This window comes from Carassius carassius, chromosome 39, assembly GCF_963082965.1.
Source record: "Carassius carassius chromosome 39, fCarCar2.1, whole genome shotgun sequence".
Lineage (NCBI taxonomy): Eukaryota > Metazoa > Chordata > Actinopteri > Cypriniformes > Cyprinidae > Carassius > Carassius carassius.
In genome coordinates this window covers 18,887,744-18,915,160 of record NC_081793.1, presented here as the reverse complement: position 1 = coordinate 18,915,160, position 27,417 = coordinate 18,887,744, and the positions used below count along the sequence as shown (strand labels likewise).

The window sequence follows — 27,417 nt, the reverse complement described above, 5'->3', positions numbered from 1 at the left end:
TAGATCAATATTAAGTCTGCTTTTTCAAAGAAAGAAAGGGAGGATGGTTGATATGCAAAAACAGCAGGAAACTCTGTATATTTGTGCAGTGTGTGAATGTCAAAAGATTAAATCTGATTTAAAGCTTGTGACATATAAATGTGCACTTCAACCCGATCACTTTATATCATGAGATCGCTTGCCCATCCAGTCCTGATGGTTAATAGTAAATTAACTTGGCTTGCTGTCCTTGATGGAGACTCGAACCCGAAGCTTTACTTGAGCTCCGAATTCAACCCCCCCATTTGCAGTACTACATAGAGGAGAATAACAGAAATAGAGGAGGAGATGGGGAGGTGTAGGGATGCCAGAAAAATAGTTGCTGGGACGGTGCAATGACTGCTGCTTATATAGGCTCATAATGATGATTGGCAGGAGTGAATGTTTAGGCTCCTCCCAAACCTACATTCGGAACTTCTTTTAGTGTTCAAATAAACACTGTGTTCGGATTCATTAGTCAGAACGATTTCATTCTATTTGAAACAAAAAGTGTTCATGTAAACATGGCTATTGTCACGTGATCCTTCAGAATTATTTTTATTATCAATGTTAAAAACAGTTGTGCTGATTAATATTTTGGTGGAAACTTTGATGCTTATAAAGGATCCTAAATAAAATGTTATTAATTTAATTTTGGTCAATTTATTGCATCCTTGCTTTAAAAAGTGATTACTTTAGAAAAAAGATCTTACTGACCCCAATTTTTAACCAGCAGACTACAGTGGAGTAGGATTAATCAGTTTATTTGTTGAAAATGCAGGTTTTTGCAAATCTAGTAAGTCATTAAGGTTTTATTTATTTATTTTTCATAGTGAACCTACTATAGAATTAGAAATAGTACTATGATAGTATGCAATTCTGAGCAACGCTTTTAATTGAATTGTATGCATTACTCTAAACCAACACAGGGAGGCATAAATGGTCCGTGAAAAAACGTCCTCCAGTATTTCTCAGTGCTGAGCCTTTGGTGATGTCACTGGCAGCCAATGGAAGGTAGTAAGACTGATGTCTCAGTCTTGGCAAAGTGTCCGAAAGTGAAAGGGAGTTGGAGAGTTATGGATGGAGACAGGCCGACATAAAGATAGAAAAAGGCAGTAAACGAAAGAAAATGTAAACATGACCTACCTTGCAGAGCTCATGAGAGACAGGATCTCTGGACACTAACCAGCCCTTCGTTCAGTGCCCTGGGCACAGACCCATCTGAGGGTGAATTTAGCTTTGACTTTATCAAAATGTGCTCAGAATCTGTCTCACATTCTGCATTTACATCGAAAGGGGGAGGAGAAGTGAGAAGGTATCACCTGCCCCCATGATAATCCCCCCACTTCAGGCTGTGTGAATAATCAAAAGTTTCCCTGGATGCAGGAAGAATAAGGCCCAATCCCAATTCTACCCCTTAGCCCTTCCCCTTTCCCCTACCCCTCTGTTTCGTGCGTTCATGTGAAGGGGTAGGGGTGTCTCGATTCTGTTTTGGTTGGAGGGGTGGGGGTAAGGGGAAGGGCCTTCAAACAAAGATTTTTCGGGACCACACTTCAAACGAAGGGGTATTAATTATCTCGGAAACATGGCTGCTACAGCGAACAAAAAGACACATAAATGTTAGCTTTTTTGGCATAAATAAAGATTTAATGAAAATTAATCATTTGTTTTATGTTACATTCAATTGTGAGTTCAAATTAATGGTCATGTTACTCAAAGACATGTTGGCAAAAAATCGCTAATATTTGCCAACGTCATATCATTACAGACTGCATGATAGTGTCACAGCATATGTCTGATCAGGGCGATAACTGCCGTAGACATTGATGGGGGCTGATCACCCCAATAATTAGAAATCGCTAAACCCTTTTCTCAAATATTGCCTATTCGAGAGAGAGAAAGAGAAATGGAAGTTGCATGTATTCGCGTCTGTGCGTTTATCTTTTTAGAGTGAGTTTACTTAAAAACAGCGATTGTATCCTCTCATCGCTGGAAAAAAAAAAAGGTAGCGATTCAGTATTTAAACTGTATTTAATAAAAGTCGTGGGGCAGCGTTGACGAGTTTATTTTCTGCTGGATGTGTGAGTTGCGTGATTTCTGATATGTGTGTGTGTGTGTCAATAAGCAGCTCATTCATACAGAACGATAATTAAAGGCTCTAATGCACACCAGTATATGTGTGTATTGTAAGAGCTAGACGACGAATGATGGCGTGTGACGTCATGGTAGTGGTGTCCCAATCCTTAGGGGAATATTTTCTCCCCTACCCCTTGACACTCTGTTTCAAGGGACAGGGGGAAATGGTAGGCGGAGGGGAAGGGGAAGGGGAAGGAATATAAAATAGAATTGGGATTGGGCCTAAGTGTCCTTCAGAGCTCATTTGTAATGCATAGGATGACTCCTCACTGTGGAGGAATCTCAGGCCTTTAGTTAGATAGATGATGTGTATTTCTCCTGCTGCGCACAAGCACAAAAATCTTCATACCTGTATCCACTTCATAGTATATGTTTAAGATATGGCGAACCCATTTATGTAAAGGCCACTCTTGCTAAATTTAACATGCCAAATGAGCATATGAAAGAGAAAGTGATGAGGCGGTAGGGGGAGACGGATAAGGAAAGCTCTCTAATATATCACACATATTAGATCTAGGCTGTGACTCTTTCGTCATTCATAGCCACCTCTGAGATGTTTCAAAGCATGTTTGATACACATCCTCTCTGGAAGACACAAAATATGCAGGCCACTTTAACAGCATACTGTAATTTATAGTTGCTTGTTAAAAGTCTGTGGCTGTGTCTCATGTGAAGAAAAAGTTTGTTGTAGGGTTTTTTTGTGTGTGTGACTATTTCGCTTTGCTATTTTAGTTCTGCAGTCTTGGTTTAAGAGGGGAGTTTTTACCCTTGGTTGATCTCAAGTGTGAAATGTATGCTCTGTGGATTGGAGTTCTTTTTCTGTAGTTCTTTTCTCTTAACTTAGGACTTCACAGGAAACGTGAAACTTGCTTTGCCATAAGCTTCACTGGATATACAATACATAGTGGCAGCGAGGAAAGGATAAATGTTTTATTATTTCATTAATTCACTCTTTTTGGACTTTTAAATAAAAAATGTATGTATGATTTGTGGATTCTAGTGATTATAAATAGGTTCTACAGTATAGATGTTTAATTTTGAGTGGGGGAGAGCAATGAATTGTAACACTTTCTGCCCATTTATTCTGAAAACATTCTGTAAATAAACATTTTAATTTAACTTAAAATCATGGAAAGGTTTGTGACATCAGACTAATGTAGAATAGAAATACAAACATGTTATGTAAAATCCTGCACTCTCTTATGCTCACCAAGGCTGCATTAATCATTAATTTGAAAAAAAAAAACTACATGAATATCGCAAAATGTCATTCCAATTAACTTGTTTTGTATTTAAATGTATTTAAAAATTACATTTATTCATGTTATGAAAGTTCAGCATTGGTTCTCATGCTGGAGATGATTTGATTCCCCTATACAAAACAATTTTCCCTCTTACAGTGTCTTGAAAGAAAAACTTTACTTTGATGGCATATGCCTAACTTTCATTTTAAATTGCTTGAATAAAGAGTTTGCCTCAGTCTGTATACATGTCATATGTTTTATCTAAGATTAAAACATCAGGGCCCGTATTCATAAAGATTCTAAGAATCCTCTCAGAAAACTCTTAATTTAGCTTATACACTTTTACGTAGAAGTCTTTGCTTAAGAGCGATTCGGGACCAATCTGAGAGCAACTCTGAGTAAGGAAAAGAGAAAAACTTTCATCTTAGTGAGGAGGCAGGGTTGACCCCGTTGCTATGTATGACACAATCTTTTTTAAGACTGTGATTGGTTGGTTGTCCAAGAAGGAAAAAAAGAGTGATTTTAAGTATAGGGTCTATTCTAATTCTCACTTTGAATTTACATGTGTAATTTTTCCTATTTGACCGTTCTCTCTCTCTCTCTCTCTCTCTCTCTCTCTCTCTCTCACACACACACACACACACACACACACACATTATATGTGTGTATATAAATCCTTTTTTTATTTACCATGCTTTTAATTTCCTACAAGGTATTTGATTGGCTTAGAATGATAAAAATTGTTCCACTCTTTCCAATTACAGTGATTGCTGTCCTATTTAAGTTGCGGTTTGAATGTTGGTTTTAATGTATCAAACATGGAATCAAAACCAAGAAGGGCGAGAAAGCCCAACTGGACAGAGGAACAGTGTTTACTGTTAGCCCAGTTAGTGGATGAACACAAGGCCATTCTTAAAGGAAAATTCGGGCCGGGTGTCACAGCAAGGGACAAGAAGCAGACATGGGAGCATAGAGCACAAACTATTAATGGTTCATTCCCCCTGCTTGTGCGCACCTATAAGCCTGCTATATTCATAAATGCATTTTTTTGAGCCTGCAAGGTGGGAATGTCCAGTGAAAACGAAATGAACTGCGACACAATAAGATGTTCTGAAAGTGCCGTAATTGTTTGTGTGATCACTCTGCTTACAGAAGTTTGTGACAGACCCAAATCATCACTATTGCATTGTTTCATTTTCCCAGTTGCCAAATATTGTAATGCAGTGACTACTTTAATTTCTGGCGCTATGGCATTTCTGCGCTGTGTCGGAGATGTTAGCACGTCTCTAATAGGATCAGTCACAAACATGATCCCTGCATGATCTAATCTATAGCATCATCCATTGTCTGCAACACATTTCTTCTGCCTCTTAATTTTTCTTCCATTTTCTCCTCTGCTAAAGAAACTCTTAAGCCTCTTTAAAGTCCTCGTCTGTGCTCCTAACAAGTTTGACCTTAAGACCTCTTTTAAGGGTTAAGATGCTTTCTGAATTACTTTTTTCTTTACTAGGATTTTTACTTTAATTTTAAGAGTAAACGCCCACATTTCTAAGAATTTTCTTAGAATTTTGTCACTAGGAGCTACTTTTTGCATTAAGATTCTTTATGAATACGGGCCCAGATTTAATGGCAGATCTAGCTTCGAGCTGCCTTATCTATCTCAATAATGTGCTTCATTTATAGCCACTTTCGCCTTCTGTGCTTTATCGGCTTGTTTACGTCTTCCTTCATGTGCCTCACAGGCTTTGTGTGTTCTCCATGCTTCCCACATTTTCATCGCACCCTTAAAATGGCTTTGATCTTTCCAGATGTGTGTTATAAAATGTTTCTTTTCCCATCAGCTTTTTATCACTGTTATTTGCTGACACAAGCGGCTGTCTAGTGGTAAGCATCGGGGGCTTCGTTCCTTACTCCTGTTCTTCACTTTGATCCCAATTCCCCCACCCTTTGTTTTCCCTCTCTTCATCACGTGCCGATTACAGGTGTTGCTGTGCGAGCGGATGCTGCCATGGGAGTGCATGGATGCCTGGTTGTGTGAAGTCAAGGGCAGGCTCATTATCCGATCAGGCTTGTGTAGGCCGAAGCAACCAGCCAATTAGCCTTTTGGTTTCTGTTCTTGGAGAAGAGCTCCGCTAGCCACTGTGACCTTTTCTTCTGCAGAACTGTTAATTAGGAAGAGATCATGACTTGTTTGTATCTTAGTGGAGGTAAATTGAATTGTTTTTGTGGTGACGTGTGAAGCACTGACACACAGTTAGCATGTATGTTACAGGATAATTGGTGAATTCCCACAGTGACGAGCATTGACAATTGACAATCATTTGACAATGGATTAAAAAATAAATGTGTAAAATAAACATACTTTAGATGACAAAGTATTTTTCACAAATAAATAAATATTTAATCAAAATATAATTAAAAAGGAAGTAACCACTGTAACCAACAGGGCACTCAGTATTCTGGGAAGTTTGTGTGCTTTGGGAATCATATTTTTCAAATAAAGCCAAGGTAACACTCATTTTACATACAGCACACAGTGAAAATGACATGAATATGACAGTGGGGAAATGCATAAAGCGCAGCATAATTTGAAATCACGAGTTTCTAAAGTTTAAAGCATTAAATTCACATGGACCGACTGTCACACAGAGAACACGCGATCATGCTGGATAAAAATAGTTGCTAGGATTATTATTTTATTATTATAATTTTTTTGTTATAAACCCAAATAAATGTTTTCAAAGTTTACTGATATGTTGGCCTCTTGGTTTTATCTAAATGTCTAGAGTCCACTGTGATTTGGATACCTAGCTACTTTTGGCTTTGTTGGCAGGTGCCATTGCCATTAATGTGTTTGTTTGGTTGGCTTAAGCAACGCTCTGTATTGAGAAGAACAGGTGTTAGACAGGATGGTGTGGTCCTGGGGGTGAGAATAAAGCTTGGAGTACGAGGGCAGGGAGGCATCTGTGCGACCAGCAGGATCCAGGATTAAATGTGTCTGTACAATTAAACACTTTTTTTTACTCTGCAAATTCTGGTAGAATTGGAGTGCTAGTAGTTTGTAACTGTGGCCTAGAGGTTAGCACAGGTGGACCCAAACATTTTAGATGATGTGAGTTTGAATCCAGATTGTATAAATAAAAGTTGTAAACATGCCAAAAAATACTTTAGGGCAGCAGTGTTGGTGGCTTAATCTTATCTAATAATACTAGGTATTCCTTGGCAAAGCTGAATTTTGAATAGGCATTAATCCAGCCTTCAGTGTCACATGATCACACTTCAGGTGAAGTGTTCAGAGTTTGTCCTCTCTGGTAGAGATAGTAGCTTTTCATCCATTCCCTTAGAGAGCCATTTTATCTGTATTGCTGTATTGGAGTGAGTCACCACATAGACAAACCAAACAGAGACCCATAAACTGGCACCCGACATAGAATAGAGATGCTGGCGTCTACCTCAATAGAGACTGTGACACAAAAGCTCACTAAAACTTACTGATAGTAAATCCTTTAATTAATCTGCCGTGTGGGCATATGATGGTTTGTGGCTAGAAGGATACATAGTTTAATTGTTTTGTTCTGCTTTAATCCGCAGAAACAGGCATTCCTGTTCATACAGTGGATCAGCAGCATTCTGCATCTTAATGAGAGCTGAGGCTGCTTGCATTTGATGTCACTGCTGTATTTTATGAATGACAGTGAGTCTTATATAACTGCACTAGCTGCCCTAACACGGCATACAGAGGCTTCTCAAGGAGGACAGTGATCTGGCACTGATAACAGGGCCTTAGAGTGAGTTTAATTTTACCACTGAGTTTTTTTTACATATATTTAAAGGCTAGTTTATGTATGCATTATCAAACATATGGGTATTTTAGATTACTTGAAGATAGATAACAGTATTAATAGTGGTATTAATTAACTTTGAACTATATATTTATTTAGAAATGCATTCATTTAAGAACTGATTTATTTTAAAATGTATTTATTAAAAAATGCATTTTAAAATCTAACTACCCGGTTTTTTCGGACTATAAGTCACACCTGAGTATAAGTCGCATCAGTCCAAAAATACGTCATGGCGAGGAAAAAAACATATATAAGTCACACTGGACTATAAGTCGCATTTATTTAGAACCATGAACCAAGGGAAAACATTACTGTCTACAGCTGCGAGAGGGCGCTCAATGCTGCTCAGTGTAGGCTACAGGATCACTGAGCAGCATCTCTGGCAGCATAGAGCGCCCTCTGGCGGCTGTAGACGGTAATGTTTTCTCTTGGTTCATTTCTCTCGGTTCATGTCAAATTAATTTTGATAAATAAGCAGAGGTGGGTAGAGTACCCAAAAACTGTACTCAAGTAAAAGTAAAAGTACTTCTAGAAATATTTACTCAAGTAAAAGTAAAAGTACTAGTCTGAATAGTTACTTGAGTAAGAGTAAAAGAGTATCGGATAAAAAATCTACTCAAGTAGTTAGTTACTAGTTACGTTGGGTCATATATACTGAGCCTTTTTTTATTTAGATATATAGATAAAATGTATGTAATGTATATGTGCGTGTATAAATGTATATATTTCATCAGCCTTTACTCCAATTTATCTAATTTATTTATTATAAAACCCTGTCTGTTTACTTAAGTAACAGATATAGGTGTCATGCTATAAAATTTTTAATACGACTGACTTTATAATAAATGTGAATTTAACATTGAAAGTTAATGTGATATAAAAATTGCTACTAATCTTTCATTGTTCAGAAAGAGAGCAAATAACATTTACATTATTAAAGATCATTTTCACTGACAGTCTAGAGTTCAATCACTCTCAGAAACTCCCATTAAAATCACTGAAACTGTTAACACTGCAAAATCAATATCTTAATTATAGATTCGTACACACATCTGCATTTTGTTGTTTCTGATGAGAGAATTCGCCAGAAAGAGGTCTCCAGTCAGCAAGCGAGTGAAGGAAGCACCGGCATTTTAGCGATGACTCATCTGAACACCTCTGATTGGCCATTGCATTCAAAAACTCAACATAATCTTGTGTGATTGGTTATAATGCGCAGCGCTGTAAAAACGCATCTATCTCTGGCTCAGCGCCAGCCAGCGATTACAGATCTGAATTTAGCAGCTGATGATATGACTTGCTGAACGTACTCGCACCGGTGTGATTGTATTAAAATTAATAAAATCTTAATCAGCTATTTTTTGCCTTTTGGAAGCTGCATTCAACTTGACTCCCCTCTGTTATAAGCCACACATGTACAACAAACTAATGTCACAGTGGTATTGTGTACTGAAATCGAATGTAGCCCAAGTTATTACCTGTTGTTATTACACGCGGTGTTCATCTGGATCTCCATCGCAAGCAAATAATAGCCTTTGCAGATTTGCTTTCAATTTAGTGCAGTTCCATAGCCCCATTTTCAACGCTGCTGATGTTAAACGTTACAACTCTGAGTGAACCGCTTCAGACGCTCAGCGCGTGCGGCAGGAAACTGAACGAATCATTCAAACTGATTCATGAACCAATTCACTCGTTTGCCAATTGGTTTGATCAAGCCTTTGAACAGAATTGACTCAAAAGAATGAATCATTCGCGAATGAGCATCGCTTATTTTCCAGAGAAAAGTAGATGGCGCGTTTGGAATAAACTGAAGCATTTATAACATTTATTGCATTAAGATAAAGTAACGAAAGGGGCGTCGCCCACAGTAACGGAGTAAAAGTACAGATTTTTCCCAAAAAATTTACTCAAGTAAGAGTAAAAGTACCCATCTTTAAATATACTCCAAAAAGTATTAGTTACCCCAAAAAATTACTCAAGTAAATGTAACGAAGTAAATGTAACGAAGTAAATGTAACGAAGTAAATGTAACTCATTACTACCCACCTCTGTACATAAGTCGCACCTGACTATAAGTCACAGGACCAGCCAAACTATGAAAAAAAGTGTGACTTATAGTCCGGGAAATACGGTATCTATCTATCTATCTATCTATCTATCTATCTATCTATCTATCTATCTATCTATCTATCTATCTATCTATCTTTCTATCTTGTCTATATATATATATATATATATATATATATACAACTTTAATCGTTTAAATTGTTAAAATATATATATATATATATATATATATATATATATATATATATATATATATATATATATATATATATATATATATATATATATATATATATATACGTTTTCTTAAAAATTAGGAAGAAATAGCATGACTGGCAACTGCAATAAGACAAAATACACTACTGTTCAGTAAATAGTTGCTTTTATTAATATTATTAATAATATTGCTTTAATTAATCAAGTGGAAATAACAATTCTCCCAGCAGGTTAAATATTCATATTGTAAGTGTAGGCTGTTGGTTGCATAGCAACTTGATACATTAATGCAAACCATGTGGCCACAGGTGTACATTTTACAGCTTCAAATGCAGCTCATAAAATCTGAATTTAGAGTCAGAAATATCCTTTTTATATTTATCATTAAAGTAGGCACACATGCTACCCAAAAGTAAATTGTGTCATTTAAAGGGCACATCTCTTTCACTATATATTTCACTGAACTTCTTTCAGTACAGCTTTTTAAGCTCTGCTGTCTTATGCTTGATAGAAGTGCGCATCTCATCTCTCTCTCATAATCGCAGAGTTACTTAGATGCTCCCTCCCAGTCTTTGAGCTGCCTCGCTTATTCTCTGAAACTAGTGCACTTTTGCAGGCTTGTTTACTGGAAAAATTTGCGGTTGATTTCTAAGCGTTCTTTCGAAAGTCTACTTTCTGTTTAAAAAAAAAACTAATTTCCCTTCTCTATCTTCACAGCTTTCCCCCACGGACAAAAACCTGGAGTTTGACAGAGACTTCCGCATCCGCCATTATGCCGGAGATGTGGCGTAAGTGCACTCTCTGCTGTTTTGCACCATAAGCCCTAAATGTTGTAATTAAAAAAATCACTGTTAGCAACCCACAGAAGGCTTAGCTAGAAAGAGATCTAGTTCTTCCCTTGGGCACAGATTGGATTTGAAAAGGTTTGGTAAATAAACATTTGAATGATGCAAGCATATTGCTCACTTCGAATTATGTAAATGCCAGTTACCAAAACAAGTTGATTCCGAATGTGAATGTAGTTTCATTTTCTCACTTCAGCAGTTTGCCAGATTGCAGGCTGTCAGTTAGTTCGTAAAGTTCTGTGGGTGTAGGTGTGATGTGACACCACATTGAAATGCCTTGTTGATGTTCTAACTCCTTTGTGTGTGTGAGAGAAAGAGAGAAATGGGTAGGGAAAGGATATCTAAAATGATATATTCTCAATTATGGAACCAGAGTTCTTATAACTGTCAGTTATAATATTGCTCATCTCCAAGGAGGCTTTTAGCATTTACTATATTTACTATACTTTACTATAACACTCATATTTAGATCAGGGTTAAAGGTGAAGTGAATATTTTTTTTCAATGATAAAATATTTATCTTATTCAAGTAAGCCATTTGAAGTTTGAATAGCATTGTCTGCCCACTTTTTCATCAGCCTTGGTTGCAGAAATATTTTTTGCATTCATTTTTCCAATAGGGTAAAACATGGTTAAACATGATTATTTTAAAATAAATTAGTTGAAATAATGTGGGCCGATGGCTGCAATAAAAGCATTCCATTGATTTCCAACCTCATACCTCACAGTATGTCTGCATTTATCACTTATACATTTATACAAAAAAGCAATGGCATTTTTACTTCTGGAACTCAAATGTTTGGATTTGCAGATGGAAGGAGTGTTCAATGAAACCTGTTTAAATACAATCATTATTTTTCAAATTATTTTTGTGTTGATATAGGCAAAGAAGTTGCACAATTGACCTGAAATTTCCCATGTGCAGACTATCCTTGTATATTTGTGTAATTCAGTTGGTGTGGTTGTGTGTTTTGTTTCAGTTATTCTGTTGTAGGGTTTATTGACAAGAACAAGGACACCTTGTTTCAGGATTTCAAGAGGTTACTTTACAACAGGTCAGTTTTAACATACAAAATATATCCCTTCAGTCTTATTTGCATATACCTGCCAGATGTCAGACAACATCCGTGACTTATATCTGTCTTTCTCCTTCCATGTTTCACAGCTCAAACCCTGTGCTGAAAGTCATGTGGCCAGAGGGCAAGCTGAGGATCACAGAGGTCACCAAACGACCCCTGACTGCTGCCACGCTCTTCAAAAACTCCATGATCTCTCTTGTGGAGAACTTGGGCAGCAAGGTGGGTGTGTTTGAAGCATTTTTGTATAGACCATGACTGAACTGTATAAGTGATAAGTCATTGCGATAATGACCATCAAATGCATATTATTAGGCTTTTTACAAGGCAACTTACCAAATAAATACACATATAGACATTAAGTATTGACTTCAGTTGATTTTGTTTTATATAAGATGAAATAGCAAAACTGTGTTAGAAGTTGAGTAACCTGTCAAAATGCATGGTTTATCCATCATTCTAAAAAATATTTTCATGCAGAAGGCTGTGAATAACCAGTCAAGTATTCCAGAACACCATTTAATAGAGTGCAACAGTCAAGTTCCAGAACAAAATCCCATTTATTTTCTCCATAGGAGAATTGATTTTTAACAATAGCTTATAAGCCTTTGAAGACAGAGCTAATTTGTTTGGCGAATTAATGGCAATGGCTTTTGTTGAAGCCATCAGCATTATTTCAACTAATTATTTAAATAATTTTTCATCAGAGGGGTTCCTAGTGAGAAGGCTATTGAAAAGGTTTGTTGCCACTGTTGCACTTTATAGATGCACACTCACCATCACCCTCTGTTGGTTTGTATAGGAGCCGTACTACGTGCGTTGCATAAAGCCGAATGATGTTAAGTCACCTCTACTGTTTGAGCATGAGCGCTGCAAGCACCAAGTGGAGTACCTGGGCCTCCTGGAGAACGTCCGGGTGCGACGAGCTGGTTTTGCTAACCGACAAATCTACCCTCGGTTCCTTCAGAGGTGAACATCCTACGTTTTTCCATTTGTATGGACAACATGTGTCAATTTCAAAGTATTTTTTAATCATTTCGTTTTTTATTTTATGTTTCAATACTTTTTATTTGAGGTTCTGCATGATTTGACATTTGTGTATGGTTTCAGCTCATGAATTGCAACTCTCACACAGCTTGTGTGAGACTGTTGCGTCATTGGTTGCTAGTGACATCTGAAACTACAGATTGATCAATCAGATTGTGAAGATCTTATGCAACGTCTGTTGGTGTGAAAGCTGTCATCCTCTGGAGTCCCTATTTCACCAAGTGTTATAATTGCTAAATGGTTTTATGTAACAATGACGTGCAAGAGTCTTTTTCAAAAGCCTTGAGAGTTAGTAGAGCATACAGTACATTGTACTGTGTCACTCAATATACAATGATTCTCGATATATAGGGACCATAATCCTTGAGCAAAAACCTATAAGATAGTCTCCTGAAATCTCAGTTTTCTTTAAGATGAAGTGTCCTAAGTGTGTCTGAGGCCTCTGTATTCTGCCCAAAACAAGTAGTCCCCTAAAAAACTCTGAAACACACTTGCCACAAATTTGATGAGTTGATGAGATTCAACACCTGAGTTGTCTGTCGCTTTAAAAAAGTTAAACTGAATTTAATCTAATTGAGAATGCAGTGTTAACAGCACTCACAGGAGTGATTTGTGTGTCTTTCACGGTTGCAGATGTGCATGGAATATAATGTTCTACTTAGAGGCGAGACTGGACAAATGAGAATTTAATCCTAACGGTCTGGCCTAACATCGCTCTCAAATAAGCACCCATTGTCTTATGTAATGCTTGTTGTGAAACTGATAGTTCAGACTCTGTATTCTGATTGGATAACATGTGCTTAAAGCCTATATTAATGTGTAAAATTGCATTGACGAAAGAATTGTTTAGTCTGATTTTTATTGATTCTATATAACTCTTTCTTTCCTGTTTAAATGTTATAATAACAATAATAATGATACAAATGTAAAACAATTTAATAAATGTAGATATTTATAAATAACAATATGAGGTATTGCTCTATCCTTGAAACATTCTCCTTTCCTTTTCACATTTTAGGTATAAGATGATCTCCGAATGCACATGGCCCAACCATGACCTGCCGTCTGATAAAGAGGCTGTGAAAAGTCTGTTGCAAAGTTGTGGATTTGAACACGACGTGGCCTACGGCAAGACCAAAGTGTTCATTCGCACCCCTCGAACCATCTTCAGCCTTGAGGAGAAGAGGGCAGAGAAGGTGAAGAGGATCATCATCTTTCTGCAGAAGGTTCGAGCTCAACACCTCAGACATGTTTGTTATGTGTAGCTTAGGCTTGCTTTTTACTTACATAAACATATACAGTGGCTATTTGGATAAATGAATGTCCTTGCATGATATAACAAATAGATCAAATCAGTGTCATTTATTTTATGAGAAAATATATAATACTTTTAAAGCTAAATATTTTACAAAAAGCACTATTTGTATTTGGAAATTGACAAAAATACTCAAAAAAGTAAAGTTAGTTACTATCACTAAAATGTTGAACATTGAAAATTGTTTTATGCTCAGCAAAATTGCATTTGTTTGATTAAAATACAATAAAAACAGTAGCATTGTGAAATATTATTACAATTAAAAAATAATAATAATAATTATATTTTAATATATTTACATGTTTAATTACACCTGTAATAGCAAAGCTCAATTTTCAGCAGCCATCACTCCAGTCTTCAGTGTCACAAGATCCTTCAGAAATCATTCTAATATGCTGATTTGGTGCTCAAGAAACATTTCTTCTTTTTATCATTGTTGAAAAAGTTGTTCTTCTGTTTTTATTTATTTGTTGTTTTCATGATACTATTGATGAATAGAACTATCAAAAGAACAGCATTTATTTAAAATAAAAATATTTTGATCAATTTTATATAGCTTACTGAATAAATGTATTTAAAAAATAATCTAGCTGACCACAAACATTTGAATGAAAGTGTAGGTGAAATTCCAAATTAAAAATTAAATTTTATCAGGATTTTCTTGAGACTTCATTATGGCACACACTCATGCACGCACTTAATCAGCTTCAGAGACAGCAAGGTGCCATATCCACACCACCCTGCGTTCCTGTGATTCATTGACACCATTACTTTTCAACAACAGTCCTCACACCACAGCAGACTGAACAACCAGGCAACAGTAAAACAATATGGCACCCAAATCCCTCTGCCTCACAGCATTTTCTTATTTTGTCTGTGTAAATACACAACACATGTTACTTTGTGGTATTTTTACAAGGAGTTTTCTACCTTTATTTTTCCTCAGGAGCATGAGAATACTTTGAATGGCAGATTTATTGACTGCCAGTGTCATTTCACTGTCACACAAAATGATTGTGGGTTCTTAGTGTAAATTCCCCCCTCTGGTTTTACTGTCTTCAGTGACTGACAGTTAATAGAAATCAAAGCATATATTCTGTCAGCTCCTGTCTGTGTATTGAGTGTTTTTTTGTTTTTTTTACCACTCCCCTATTGCAAGATCTTATTTGCTTTTTCAAAAGATCTTAGCAGGGATTACCCTTTATCGAGAACTTATTTGTGGGAATGTTGTCAGTGTATTAATCGCATTGTATACCTCTGGGCAATAACTGAGCATCCCAGTAGAGCTGATATCACCTATGTCAATCTTCTGTGAGTGAGAGGGCGCTAATGTGTAATTTTGCACTAAAACCAGCTTATGGTTGGCCCTAAACATTAAAACATTCACATTTGTTTCTTATGGCTTTAAAGGTCATGTTTTTCGTGTTTTTTTTTAAGCTTTGATTGTGTTTACAGTGTGCAATATATCATGTGTTCATGTTTCGCGTGTAAAAAACACAGTATTTTTCACACAATTCACTTATCTGTATACCGCTGTTTTCACTATCATAAAAACGTGCTGATGACTTTCTTGTTCTATGAAGTCCCTCCTTCAGAAACACGTAATGAGTTCTGATTGTGCCAGCAGTTCCTGTGTTGTGATTTGACAGCAGCTTAGCGCACGCTGCCCTCCTGGAAACGCGATTGGGCTAGTTTTGGAGTAGTTTTGAGAAGCAAGTTGGCAGGATTTGTTTTGAAAACCAGGCAATCCTGATCTGAATGCACGTGCTGGAGATGTACTTATAATCACAGAATGCCTTTACTGACGAGATGCGCATAATCCATCTAGTTAACAAAGCTAAACAGCGTTGCCCTTTGTGTAATAAGTTACAGAAACTGTTAAACACACCAACTTAAATAATAAAATACACTTACCGGTTGTGGTCCATAAACAACGCCTTCTCCAGACAAAGAGGGAACTGCTCCATCTTTCAAGAATAATCTTTGTGCGAATCCGGCATTAAACTGATTGAGATTGAGGAAGCTGTCCTCAGCAAAATGTGCTGCACATAGTTTTACATGTGGATTATAATTTTCGGGAACCGAGTTAAACATAAATTTAAAGCGTCCCTGGGAAGGCCAAACAAAGGTGATTGGACTCCGAGATGAAAATAACAAACTAATCTGGGCGGAGGTTAGTCAAAAAACTGTTCTAGTGATGTCATTAATGAAGGAAGAAGAGGGATGTAGTCCAAACTGGTCGTTCGATGTAGGCGAATTCTGTTAAATAATATATCTTGCTTGGCATTGAACTTTGAGCTTTAGAATTTTACAGATATTATTTATACTCTAACAACACACTAATTACACACTTACTGAAGTTTGAAACATGGGATCACAAAGATTGGGACCTTTAAGGTTTTATCAGCGTATGGCAGACTAGTTTGACTTCTGTCAAGTCTGCCAGTTTTGCCAGCGGTTCCAACATTTGTGCCAAACGCCACCAGTGAACCCAGTCTAAAAATGCTAATGCTCATCTCTATGAATCTCCTTGTTTGTAGGCCTCTGAGTTCTGCTTTGCCTTATTCTTTGTCTCTCATTTCTCAGTGCATAGCTCATGAGGAAGCATTTATCTTTCATCTTTTTTTAAGCTCATAAACCAAAAGAACCCACAATCCCTCAATCAGTTATTTTTCACCTCCCACTTTCTCCTCACTGATTTCCTGTTTGTCTCACCCCACCACTCCTTCACAGATTCTCAGCCATTTTTCTGTGTCATTGCCTCCACCCCCTCACTCCAGTTATTTCTAAGCCGTTACGCGTTAGCGCTTCTCCTGTAGGTGATAAAAATACCCAAGATCCTCTGCTCTGCCAGAGAGCTGCTTTGGGCAGATGCAAGATGCCTTGCTGTCTCTCGTTGTCTGACCCTATGTTCAGTTCATCAGCAAGATGTGGCTTTGAATGGAGGCAATTTGAAGCAAATCAGATCTGCGGCGCAGAACAAGAACATTGAGTGTCTACATTATTTATGAATTTCCTCCCTTTTAATTATTATTTAATACATTCAAGCCCCAGCATCCACATCATCTGCCATGTTAGTTGTGGTTTCTGCTGTGAGAGGAGCTCTCTAATTTCTGAAAATATAGAACAGGCAAACAAACACAATGCACAGAGATGTCAGACTCCCTGTATAAATCTCCTATATTTTCTCCAATAATTCCCTTAAGCCTCCTCTAGGATTGTTTGTTTTTACTCAGATCTTTTCTTCCTTTTGCTGTGTCAGATTGCAGTGGTAAGTGAACACTGTTTTGTAGAAAAACAAAGCATTTTTGTTTTACTCAGCATGGTCAACTGGGTCTTTTTTCCATTTTATGCCTGTCATGTCATACTATAGGTTTTTGTGAAATGTACGCCTGGTTCTGTGATGTACGATTGCAATATCCCCTTTGAAGGCTCACAAGACAGCAGTTAATGAGGACATGCCACCACTGGCAAAATGAGAAATAGAAATTTACTGCATCTAATGAAGGTGCTTTACCTATCTGACCTTGAAACGGTCCGGGCAAATAATAAAGAAATATAAAACAATACATTTTCTACATGTATCTTTACAGTACTTCAGAGTCACTTTAGAATTACAAAAGTAGCAATATTTTGTAAAAAATTAACGTTTTTTTAACTGAGTTTTTTTTTACTTGATAACAGCTGCAATCGGATTAGTCAAATTTGCAAATTAATCATTAAAGGTACAATTTGTAAGATATTTGCAGTAAAATATCCAAAAACCACTAGGCTAGTGTTATATATTTTGTCCAGCTGATTACTAACAATATCTCTAATGTTTTCAACTACTTGTAAATCATTTGAAAATTCACATTTTAAACAGTGACACGGGACAGTGCAGTCACCTGTCAATGACGTTAGTTACCCTTTGTTACCGCCTTTACTGACGTAGAAACCACATGACAACAGTGTCGTGGACAAATGCGGAAATAGCTTCGCGAAAAACTTTAACTATAAAGAGATTCCGATCTCTCTTGTGTTTTACTCGACAGGTGAGTTGTTTTGATTCGTATCTTTACAGAAAACGTATGCTATTATAATGATCAACAAGATTAGTATTATGGGGCATATACGCCAAACGCGGGGCATCGCATCTCGACCCGCGCGAGGAAGCGTCTGATCCATCGTCTGATCATGTCTTTGCATTGACTTTGTATGTAATCTACTCACTCAAATCGTTGAACTCACGTTAAATCCATGATTTATCTTTACGTCTGATTTATGGCCTTCAGCGGTTGGGTAGAAGACTACAAATCCCATCATCCCACGCTCCTCCTTAGCGTCATCAAACCACGCGATTGTTATTGTTTTGATAGAGCGCCCTCTCGTGGCAGCTCCTACAATCTGTACCTTTAAGTACAATCAGCTTATTCACAATTTGCAACGTTGATTTCTTCATTTTGGACTAATGAGTAATTATATGTTTTAAAAAAATGTAGTGGAGTAAAAAGTATATATTATGCTTTAGAGTGAAGTGAAGTAAAAAGCCAGTGACAGCTGCAAAAGGAACCATGCTGATAATTGGCTGAGAAAGTGGCAGCACCCCAAAGTCTATCCCACACACACACAAACACACACACACTAGTCCAACAATCTGCCACAGGACACAGAGAAGATGGAGGCTTCCATCACCAAGCCAATGGTTTGCCAAGCACATGATATAAATTTATGAAAATGGCTCCTTCGTGTAACCCCTCTACTGTCTCTTGGGGTTGTCTGTGGTTAGGATCTTTTGTGAATACGTTTAACTCTGTCACATACCCTGACCGTGATTCTGTCCTGCCAGTGTGTGAAATTGTGTGTGTTGAGAGACTGTGGGATTTGCCTGCCTGCCTCTCTGATTAATGATAAGTCGCCTCACATTCTTTCAGCCATTTGTAATTGCATTTTGACACCTGATGGCACATCTGAATAGATTCTGCTAGAATTTCTATGTCCTTTTTTTGCAGGGTGAGAGATTCAAACAGCCTCTTTATATTCATATTTACATTTCACTTCAATGAAGAAGCTGTTTGCACAACAGTTACTGTCATTAAAATACATACTGTAGATTATCCTGTCACACTCGTTCTACTTGTTTTTGACAACACTGAAAATAATTTTTAAAAGGTAAAGTGCTAAACAATAGGATTTAATTGAAAGATTTATGCTTTAATTGTTTATTACATGAGATTTCTTTTTCTTAGCTTTATCCAGTTTGGCTTTGATGATTGTGCTGGGGTTGTTAAACAGTGATCAGACAAGCTGGCTGGGGGGTGGGGTGAGTTGAGGTCCCGTTATTGGCCTGATTTACCCACTTTCCCCCGGGTGTTGTCTACTATCACTATCCTCTCTAAAAACAAACACAGACCATTTTTCCACCCCACTGTTTAAGCATTTCCAATGTCGTCAGAAAGGACAGGCAGAATGTGCTGTCATCACCTCTCTAAATAAACATAAACACAATTTGAACAGCTCGGTCTGATTTCAATCAAGCATTCTGCTATGTTGGTTATTATCGAAATGGAGTAGATTTTTTTTATTAATATTTGTAACACTGAGAATTTGCAACATTTTTTTGTCAATTTGATATTATGACAGTTGTCAGCTACTTTGAAATTATAAATATTATAGTTCAGTCTCTCAATAAATACATGCATATGCACGCACACACACACACAAACATGTGTGAATAAAAATCCATGGCTAAGTGTGCATTACAAACAATGTGTGAAGGGAGTCGTTTCTGCAACTCGATTCAAATTTATATAATTTTAAATTTAAATATATGTTTAGTAGTCAAGAATTAATTCAGAATCGTTTTCACCCCCTGAACAGAAACAGTCTAAAAACATCTGTTTGGATGTTTAGCCTGACAAAAACAATAGGTTATGCAATAAGCATTTTCTTTATTATGTAATATGTAAATATCTTTTGATATTAAAATTGCAAATTATCAACTGCTTCATTTTTATCCATTTTACAACAACAACAAAAAAAGAAGGTAATTGTAGTTAAAGCACATTTCAAAGGGTTTTAAAAAGAGTGTTGAACCCAGAATCTAAATCTGGGAAACGTGCTATATTGCTTTCAGACTGATTGCTTGGTTTGTGTTTAGAAATTACTAGTGTACTGTACATCAGATACTTCACATCAGTTTGGGTATGTAGGACCTCTGGTAGCAGATTTGCTATGTATGAATGTGGATCCTTGCTGTTTCTTAACTCCTCTGCATTAGTCATACAGCTAAGTTACGTGATGGGTTCAGTCACAGTAGCACAGCAACTCAAAGGAAAGTTCTTCCTTGAGGTCAGTGTTAGCACACAGGCAAAGACTAGAGACTCACCCACACTACAGTACTGACACACAGTACACAGTACTGAATACAGTGTAATGCATGCTTGAGGCATCTGTGGTGACAATTCAGGTCACCAAAAATATGCATCCTCATTATATTTAAGACAGTATTATGGAAAATGATATTTGAATTGATGTCTTTCGACAACACTTCGAGTTCAACCTCGTGTTTATGATGCCATATTTGGCAGACATAAGGCTCCTTTCACTTTTTCCCACCTGAGTCAATGAAAAGTGGATTCAACATATGTTGGGGAATACTGTGCCACTCAAACAGCTCCCAAAAGTTCCATTATCATCTATTATTGATGTCTAACACAGGCCTTACACCCTCGGAAATGCACTTTGGGTGCCACAGATCAGATTATATGTATCATCAGAGAGTCTAGCTATATTCCACACGGGAGCAGATGTGTTATATATGTCATCATGGTATACTGTATCTCTAACAGGGTTATTCTCATACACAAATAAACAACATACAGTTGCTATATTTAGACTTAAAGTAACAGAAATACTTGAAATGATATAATTTATCCGGATGCAAGAAAAAAAAGTAACTGTATTAAGTTACAGCTAAAAAAATATATATACATCATCAGGTTACGGAACATTTTGGAAAACCTTTTTTTTTTTTTTGAGTTTTTTTTTTTTTTTTTATATAAATGTAATGTAATAAGTATTTTTTCATGTCATATATATTTATTGTAATCCATTATTTTAGTTAAACAGCATTTCAATTTAGGTTACAATATTAATTATGATCTTTCACTCTCTTTTTCTGTCACTCTTTCACACAGGTGTGGCGTGGGACACTGGCCAGAATGCATTACCGTCACATGCGTGCCGCCCTCATCATCATCCGGGCATACAGAAGATACAAGGTTAAGTCATACATCCGCGAGGTCAACCGGCGCTTCAAAATTGTCCGTGGCATGAAGGATCATGGCAAACATGTGAAGTGGCCCACACCACCCAAGGTCTTGCGCAAGTTTGAAGATGCATTGAAGAACATCTATAACAGGTCAGAGTTACAGAGGACAGGAAGTGGACTGGTGCTCTGTGTGACTCATGGGGTAGTCATGTATGACTCCAGCTGTGCTGCATTAACGTCAGCCATGTCTGGCCAAATGTTACCATACCAATGTAATTGTCTGAGACTGCTCTCAGCTCTTTATCATTGTTAGACAAGGAATTCTTTTTATTTATTTTTTTTGCTATAGGCTTGTGTATCTCTGGGGTGTTTTAAGTAAGGAAAGGCTCTCTTGCATTCAACAGGGCTGCTGTTGTTTCCTTAAGCACTTATTGATCTTTGGATCAAAGTAACATTGGAGATCTATTCACATGAGCGCTAACACAGCTCTGACCATGAAAACAATGCATAAAACAACCCAAAAGTCACAATAACACTACCGTTTTTTCAATTTCTAGTCACCTACAGCTTTACAATTTAAAAAAAAAATTAAAATCTGAATAAGTTTTACAATACAATTTATATAATCAGCATAACAACTTGAGTCTACCTGAAATTAACATGAATTAAATTTTTTCTCATCATTTAGTTTGCTCCCCTTTTGTTTTAATGCAAAAACATGAAAAACCTAATAATTAATTTAATCACGAAAATGTAAAATTACAATAAATGACAAATTTTAGAATAAAAAACCTAAAACACAAAAGGCACTAAAAACACTGCTAAAATAATATTTTAAATTAATATGTGTTGTAAAGTACTTTTTTTTTTAATTCTTTGTTTACACTTTTTAAAACCAGAAAAAAGTTTGGAATCCCATATTTGCAATTTGGTTTCAGTATATTTATGTGGACTTTTTAAGCTTCAGTGTGCATTATGCTGTAACAATTACAACTTATATTGCAGGCAATGGCTTTCTGTTTAAGATATTTATTCAAATATATTTTAGATGGTTGGCCTGGATGCTCATTAAAGACCTGTCTCCAGAGCAGTTGGTGCAGATCAGGGCTAAAGTGGCCACATTAGAGTGTCTGAAGGGGCAGAGAGCAGATCTCGGACTGCAAAGAGCCTGGGAGGGCAACTACTTGGTTAGTGTTGAAAACCATCTGTTTTAGAATAAATGTATATAATATATTTAGTTCACAGTGTTAAACAAAGTTTTTTTCTAATCTTAGAAAAAGGACAATCCTGGGACAGCGTCTTCCTTTACACTTGTTTCCAGCGACCTGCAGAGGAAAGATAAGTTCATGAGAGTCCTCTTCTCCTGCAATGTCCGCAAAGTATGTCCTTCGTTATATTCAGTTGAGTCCTCTTTGACTGACAGTTATGTCAATCATTGTTCCAGTGTAAGATGTTTGCTTTGCATGTAATGTTAACCTATGCAATATTATTGTCAATAGATCAATCGCTTTAATAAAGCAGAGGACCGAGCATTGCTCATTACTGATCGCCACCTCTACAAAATGGACCCTGTCAAGCAGTACAAGCCCATGAAGAGCATCCCACTCTATAATGTAAATATCTACCTTTTTGATACCATAAGAAGCAGAATATGATTGTCAGTCATATTTGGAGTGAAAATGCAGTTAGGTAATTAAAGAGAGTGACAAAATCACATTCTTCAATTCACAACTACAGTTGTAAGAATTTATTTGGTGATTATTCAGATTGTAGTACTGTAACACAGTTATTTCAGATATATAAATACAATCTTTTCTTCATAGTTAAATCAAACTGGATTCTGTTTATATTCTTTCAGTGTTGATCAATTTTTAATCTTTAAACATGAAACATTTCATCTTGAGTTAAAGCTGTAGAACATCTAGTCTTTTCATTCACGATTACTTTACATAAAGTAACTTAACACTAAATTATAAATTAAGCCATTTTGCTTGAAATGGCTCAGGTCAAGCCCTTTGTCTCAGGTCAGGTTGGTCTTTTGAACTTTCTACTCATGTATTACTAAAAAGTCTTTACTGTCAATTTTGATCAGTTTATTGCATCCTTGCAGCATAGAAGTATTAAAGGCAGGGTAGGTAAAAAATGTATAAAACATTTTTCCAAATTTGTTTAAACTTTATTTATATATCAATACATAATTAAAATGTAAGTACTCTGAAAAAGAAAGTATAAAAATCGAGTGTCTGTAGACCTCTCACAACTCTCACAATTTCCACCCCCTCCCTTCTGGGCTCCTATTGATTACTTATCGTCTCTACTATGGCTCGCTAAGTAATGTTATGTTAGCTATATTACGCAGCTACGTGTGCTAATGACACATGCTTCATGAAAAAATAAACAAAAAAATATGTATGATCAAAATACAAAAAGAAGATTTACCTGTCCAGCAGAAATAAAGCCATCAAGGAGTCACTTTTCAGCCCCTTGAGTTCCCTCAGTTCTCGCCATCGCTGGAAAGCCACGCCGATATTAACTCGCGTTTTATTTCTTTGTTTATCCAAAGACTTTTTGTTCATTGCCTTTTCTTGTACTGTTACTGTCTTCCTTTTTTTCCTGGTTTGCCTTCACTAACTGCATAGGCCGGTACTGTGAATTTTGCTTGCTGTTTCTCTGCCATTGTTTTGGTATTCCTAGGATCCGTGCCTCTTGAATTCCTCAAATCAAACGTGCGCGCGCAAGTGGGCAGGTCATGTGTGGCAAAAGGGTGGTTGCCATGGTTGCGAGAGAGTGACAGTCGCCTAAGCCAATCCTATGTTTCGTCCCGAATGGAAATAATGAGCTGTGTTTAATACAGATTAAACAGTCTAGAGTCACTTGATTTTTATACTCTTTTTATCAGAGTACTTACATTTTAATTATGCATTGATATATATAGAAAGTTTAAACAAATTGGGAAGAAAGTTGTTATACATTTTTTACGTACCCTGCCTTTAATGTATTTTACAAAAAAATCTTTAGTACGACAGCATTTTAGTGCCATGTTAAAAAATAAAAATCTAAGATTACATGATTAAAGTCGAAATATTTTGAGAATAAAGTTTTTTGATAAAACTGACAGAATTTAAAAGCGTACTCGGTTACTAAACGTAACCTCGGTTCTCTCTAGAAGAGCGAACGAGTACTGCGTCTTAGCTAAGACGCTACGGGAAAAGTCTCTTTTCACGAAATACTGAAGCAAAAAATTATCCTTAATTTTGTATTTTTGTAAAGCGCATTTGCAGCAGTACACAGCCATAGGCGAGACAGCTCGTTCGCTCATTGGCTTGTTCTGCGGCAACTGCACAGCCTATCGAGCGCGGGCTGATGCAACATCAGACCAATAAGGGTGCTTCGCGCCCTTCTTGCCACTTCCCGCCGAAACGGGTGTGGCCCAACCTATAAAAGGAGCTCGAAAAGGCTGACTCACCTGATTTATTTCATCGCCGAAGCGAACCAGAGTGAATCGTGCGCACGGCAGAGAACGCAGTACTCGTTCGCTCTTCTAGAGAGAACCGAGGTTACGTTTAGTAACCGAGTACGTTCTCTTACGAGAGCTCTCTCGTACTGCGTCTTGGCTAAGACGCTACGGGAACCCAATGTAAAACGCCGTGCGCGCAGGGATCACACACCAATAAACCTGAAGCAACGCCCAGGATTTACAGTGCACAGTCACCTGAGGGACTCACAGAGAGTCCAGGACAGAAAAGGGAAAAAGCCCTCCGTCCTATATCTAGCAGCATCCGTAGATGCGGCAATATGACATCACACAGCCGAGGCAAGGCCTGACCAATGTGGCAATGCGGGTCTTACGCAATACTGCCCATATAACAGTCGGCAGCGCATAGCGCCCGTGAACTCAGAATTCCCCTCAGGGCCCTGATTCGACTATACCGACAACAGCCTTGCTTGCAAGGCGGGGACCTCCAGGTTACAGAACCTGATAAATGTAGACGGCGAGGCCCAACCTGCCGCCATACATATATCCTGCAAGGAGATCCCAGTAGACCACACCCACGACGAGGCAACGCCTCTCGTGGAGTGTGCTCTGACGCCCAACGGGCACTGAAGGCCCCTGGAAGCGTAAGCTAACGCTATGGCGTCAACTATCCATCTGGATAGAGTCTGTCTCGAAACAGCCATTCCCTTGGAACGTCCACCGAACGAGACAAACAGCTGCTCCGTCTGCCGAAAGGCAGCAGAGCGAGACACATAAGCTCTTAAAACCCTGACAGGGCAAAGAAGACTCGAGTCTCCATCCTCCCCTGACACCGGCAGGGCAGACAGGGCAATAACCTGAGCCCGAAACGGTGTGTTGAGGGATTTCGGCACATAACCGTGCCTAGGTTTGAGTATGACCCTTGAGTCATTGGGCCCAAACTCCAAGCACGACTGGCTCACCGAGAGCGCGTGCAAATCACCCACATGCTTCACAGAAGCGAAAGCCAACAAGAATACTGTCTTGACCGACAGATGCTGAAGGCTAACCGATTGGATAGGCTCAAAAGGGGGACCCTTCAAGGCCTCCAAAACCGCCGCGAGGTCCCACATAGGGACTGACGGAGGTCTGGGAGGATTCAGCCTCCTAGCTCCTCTGAGGAACCGGATGACTAAATCGTTCCTTCCTATTGACTGACCGGACGCCGTTTCAGAAAACGCAGCGATGGCCGCAACATAAACTTTGAGCGTGGATGGGGCTCTGCCCTTATCCAACAGCTCCTGTAGGAAGGAGAGGACCTCCGTGGGAAGTGGGGCACTGGGGAGTGGGCACGTTTACTATGCGGCGCGCTCGACCGATCTGTGTCGATCTTATGTGCGCGAGCCCTGTGTGCAGGGCTGTGCTTACATGTGGAGATGGGTACTGAGGAGTGGGCATCGTCACTGCATTTATAGCACCATCGGCCGTGGCCGGACGAGCGTGCACGGGTTTTGTTTTTTACAGAAACCACATGACGCGTGTGACATAGTAATTGTGGGCACTGAGGGGTGGGCACGCTTACTATGCAGTGTGCGCGATCGACTTGAGTCGCTTTTATGGGCGCAGGCCCTGTGTGCAGGGCTGTGCTTACATGTGGAGATGGGCACTGAGGAGTGGGCATCGTCACTACATTTATAGCACCATCGGCCGTGGCCGGACGAACGTGCACGAGTTTCGTTTTTACAGAAACCACATGACGCGTGTGACATAGTGATTGTGGGCACTGAGGAGTGGGCACGTCTACTATGTAGTGCGCGTGATCGACTTGAGTCGCTTTTATGGGCATGAGCCCTGTGTGAAGGGCTGTGCTTATATGTGGAGATGGGCACTGAGCAGTGGGCATCGTCACTACATTTATAGCACCATCGGCCGTGGTCGGGACACCAGAAATTACACCTTTTTCGGGAAATATCTGGGTAGCCATGATAACGGTTTTCGTGTGCAGGCAAGCGGGCAACCGTACAGGCTTGCGCATTGCAAAAAACGCTGAAACAGTCACAATCTCTGGAACTGAAACAGCGGCGAGCTTAGGTGAGAGCCCGGCCACAGCGGAACTCGTACACCGGCGCTTCGATGAAGCAGCCATCTTGTGTAGTGCCGACGCAGCGTCATGCAGCATGCATAGATGGCTTTCCTAGGATGGCTTCGGGGCTCCCGGCCTCACCGTAATCCTCTGCCGCGGTCCCCGCGGCGCGGGGCGACGGCCGGTAGAGTGAGAACGGGGGTCTCGAGCTGCGTTGCTGAAGCTGTTGTGATAACGGCTTTTGTGTGCAGGCAAGCGGGCAACTGTGCAGGCTTGCGCATTGCAGAAAACGCTGAGACAGTCAAAATTCCTGGAACTGAAACAGCGGCGCGGAACTCGTACACCTGCGCTTCGATGAAGCAGCCATCGTTAGTAGTGCCGACGCAGCGTCACACAGCAGGCTTTAGATGGCAACACCGCTTTTGCCGCCGTCCAGCAGAGGGCCGACAAAGGTGCGTCGCTATAGCCGGTTCCACCGGCGGAAGTGAGTGGTAGTTCCTGTTTTTAGCATCATCAGTGTGGAGAATGCTAGTGAGACAGACGAACGAGTTCGCGCTGAATATGGAGCGTTCCAAGCCTTCGCCACCTCTTCGTGAAGCTCAGGAAGAAATGAGGCGGGCTTTGAGAAGTATGCTCATCCGAAAGGGAAATACCATCCAGCCGGGAACGAGAGGGGGGGCGCTGGTGCAAACCACTCGCGGCCGAGACTCATCGCGGCCAACACGAGCATTCGCCCCGGCTCCTTCTCGATGTCAGCTCGTCTGCTGGGCTTCTGAGCAGAAGGCGCGAGATCCTCGGAGCTCGCCCAGCCCTCACTGC

General features: G+C 38.8%; 1 protein-coding gene across 1 annotated transcript in view; it reads left to right on the top strand.

Annotated features, from left to right (window-relative positions):
* Window positions 1–27,417, top strand: part of LOC132121549 (unconventional myosin-Id-like) — a 91,329-nt gene that overhangs the window by 31,806 nt on the left and 32,106 nt on the right. Inside the window, exons 12-20 of the mRNA XM_059531061.1 lie at window positions 10,244–10,314; window positions 11,352–11,426; window positions 11,537–11,669; window positions 12,250–12,416; window positions 13,513–13,720; window positions 20,988–21,211; window positions 22,110–22,248; window positions 22,336–22,440; window positions 22,561–22,674. Coding sequence (XP_059387044.1) covers window positions 10,244–10,314; window positions 11,352–11,426; window positions 11,537–11,669; window positions 12,250–12,416; window positions 13,513–13,720; window positions 20,988–21,211; window positions 22,110–22,248; window positions 22,336–22,440; window positions 22,561–22,674 — 1,236 coding nt within the window. The remainder of the gene's footprint in view (window positions 1–10,243; window positions 10,315–11,351; window positions 11,427–11,536; window positions 11,670–12,249; window positions 12,417–13,512; window positions 13,721–20,987; window positions 21,212–22,109; window positions 22,249–22,335; window positions 22,441–22,560; window positions 22,675–27,417) is intronic.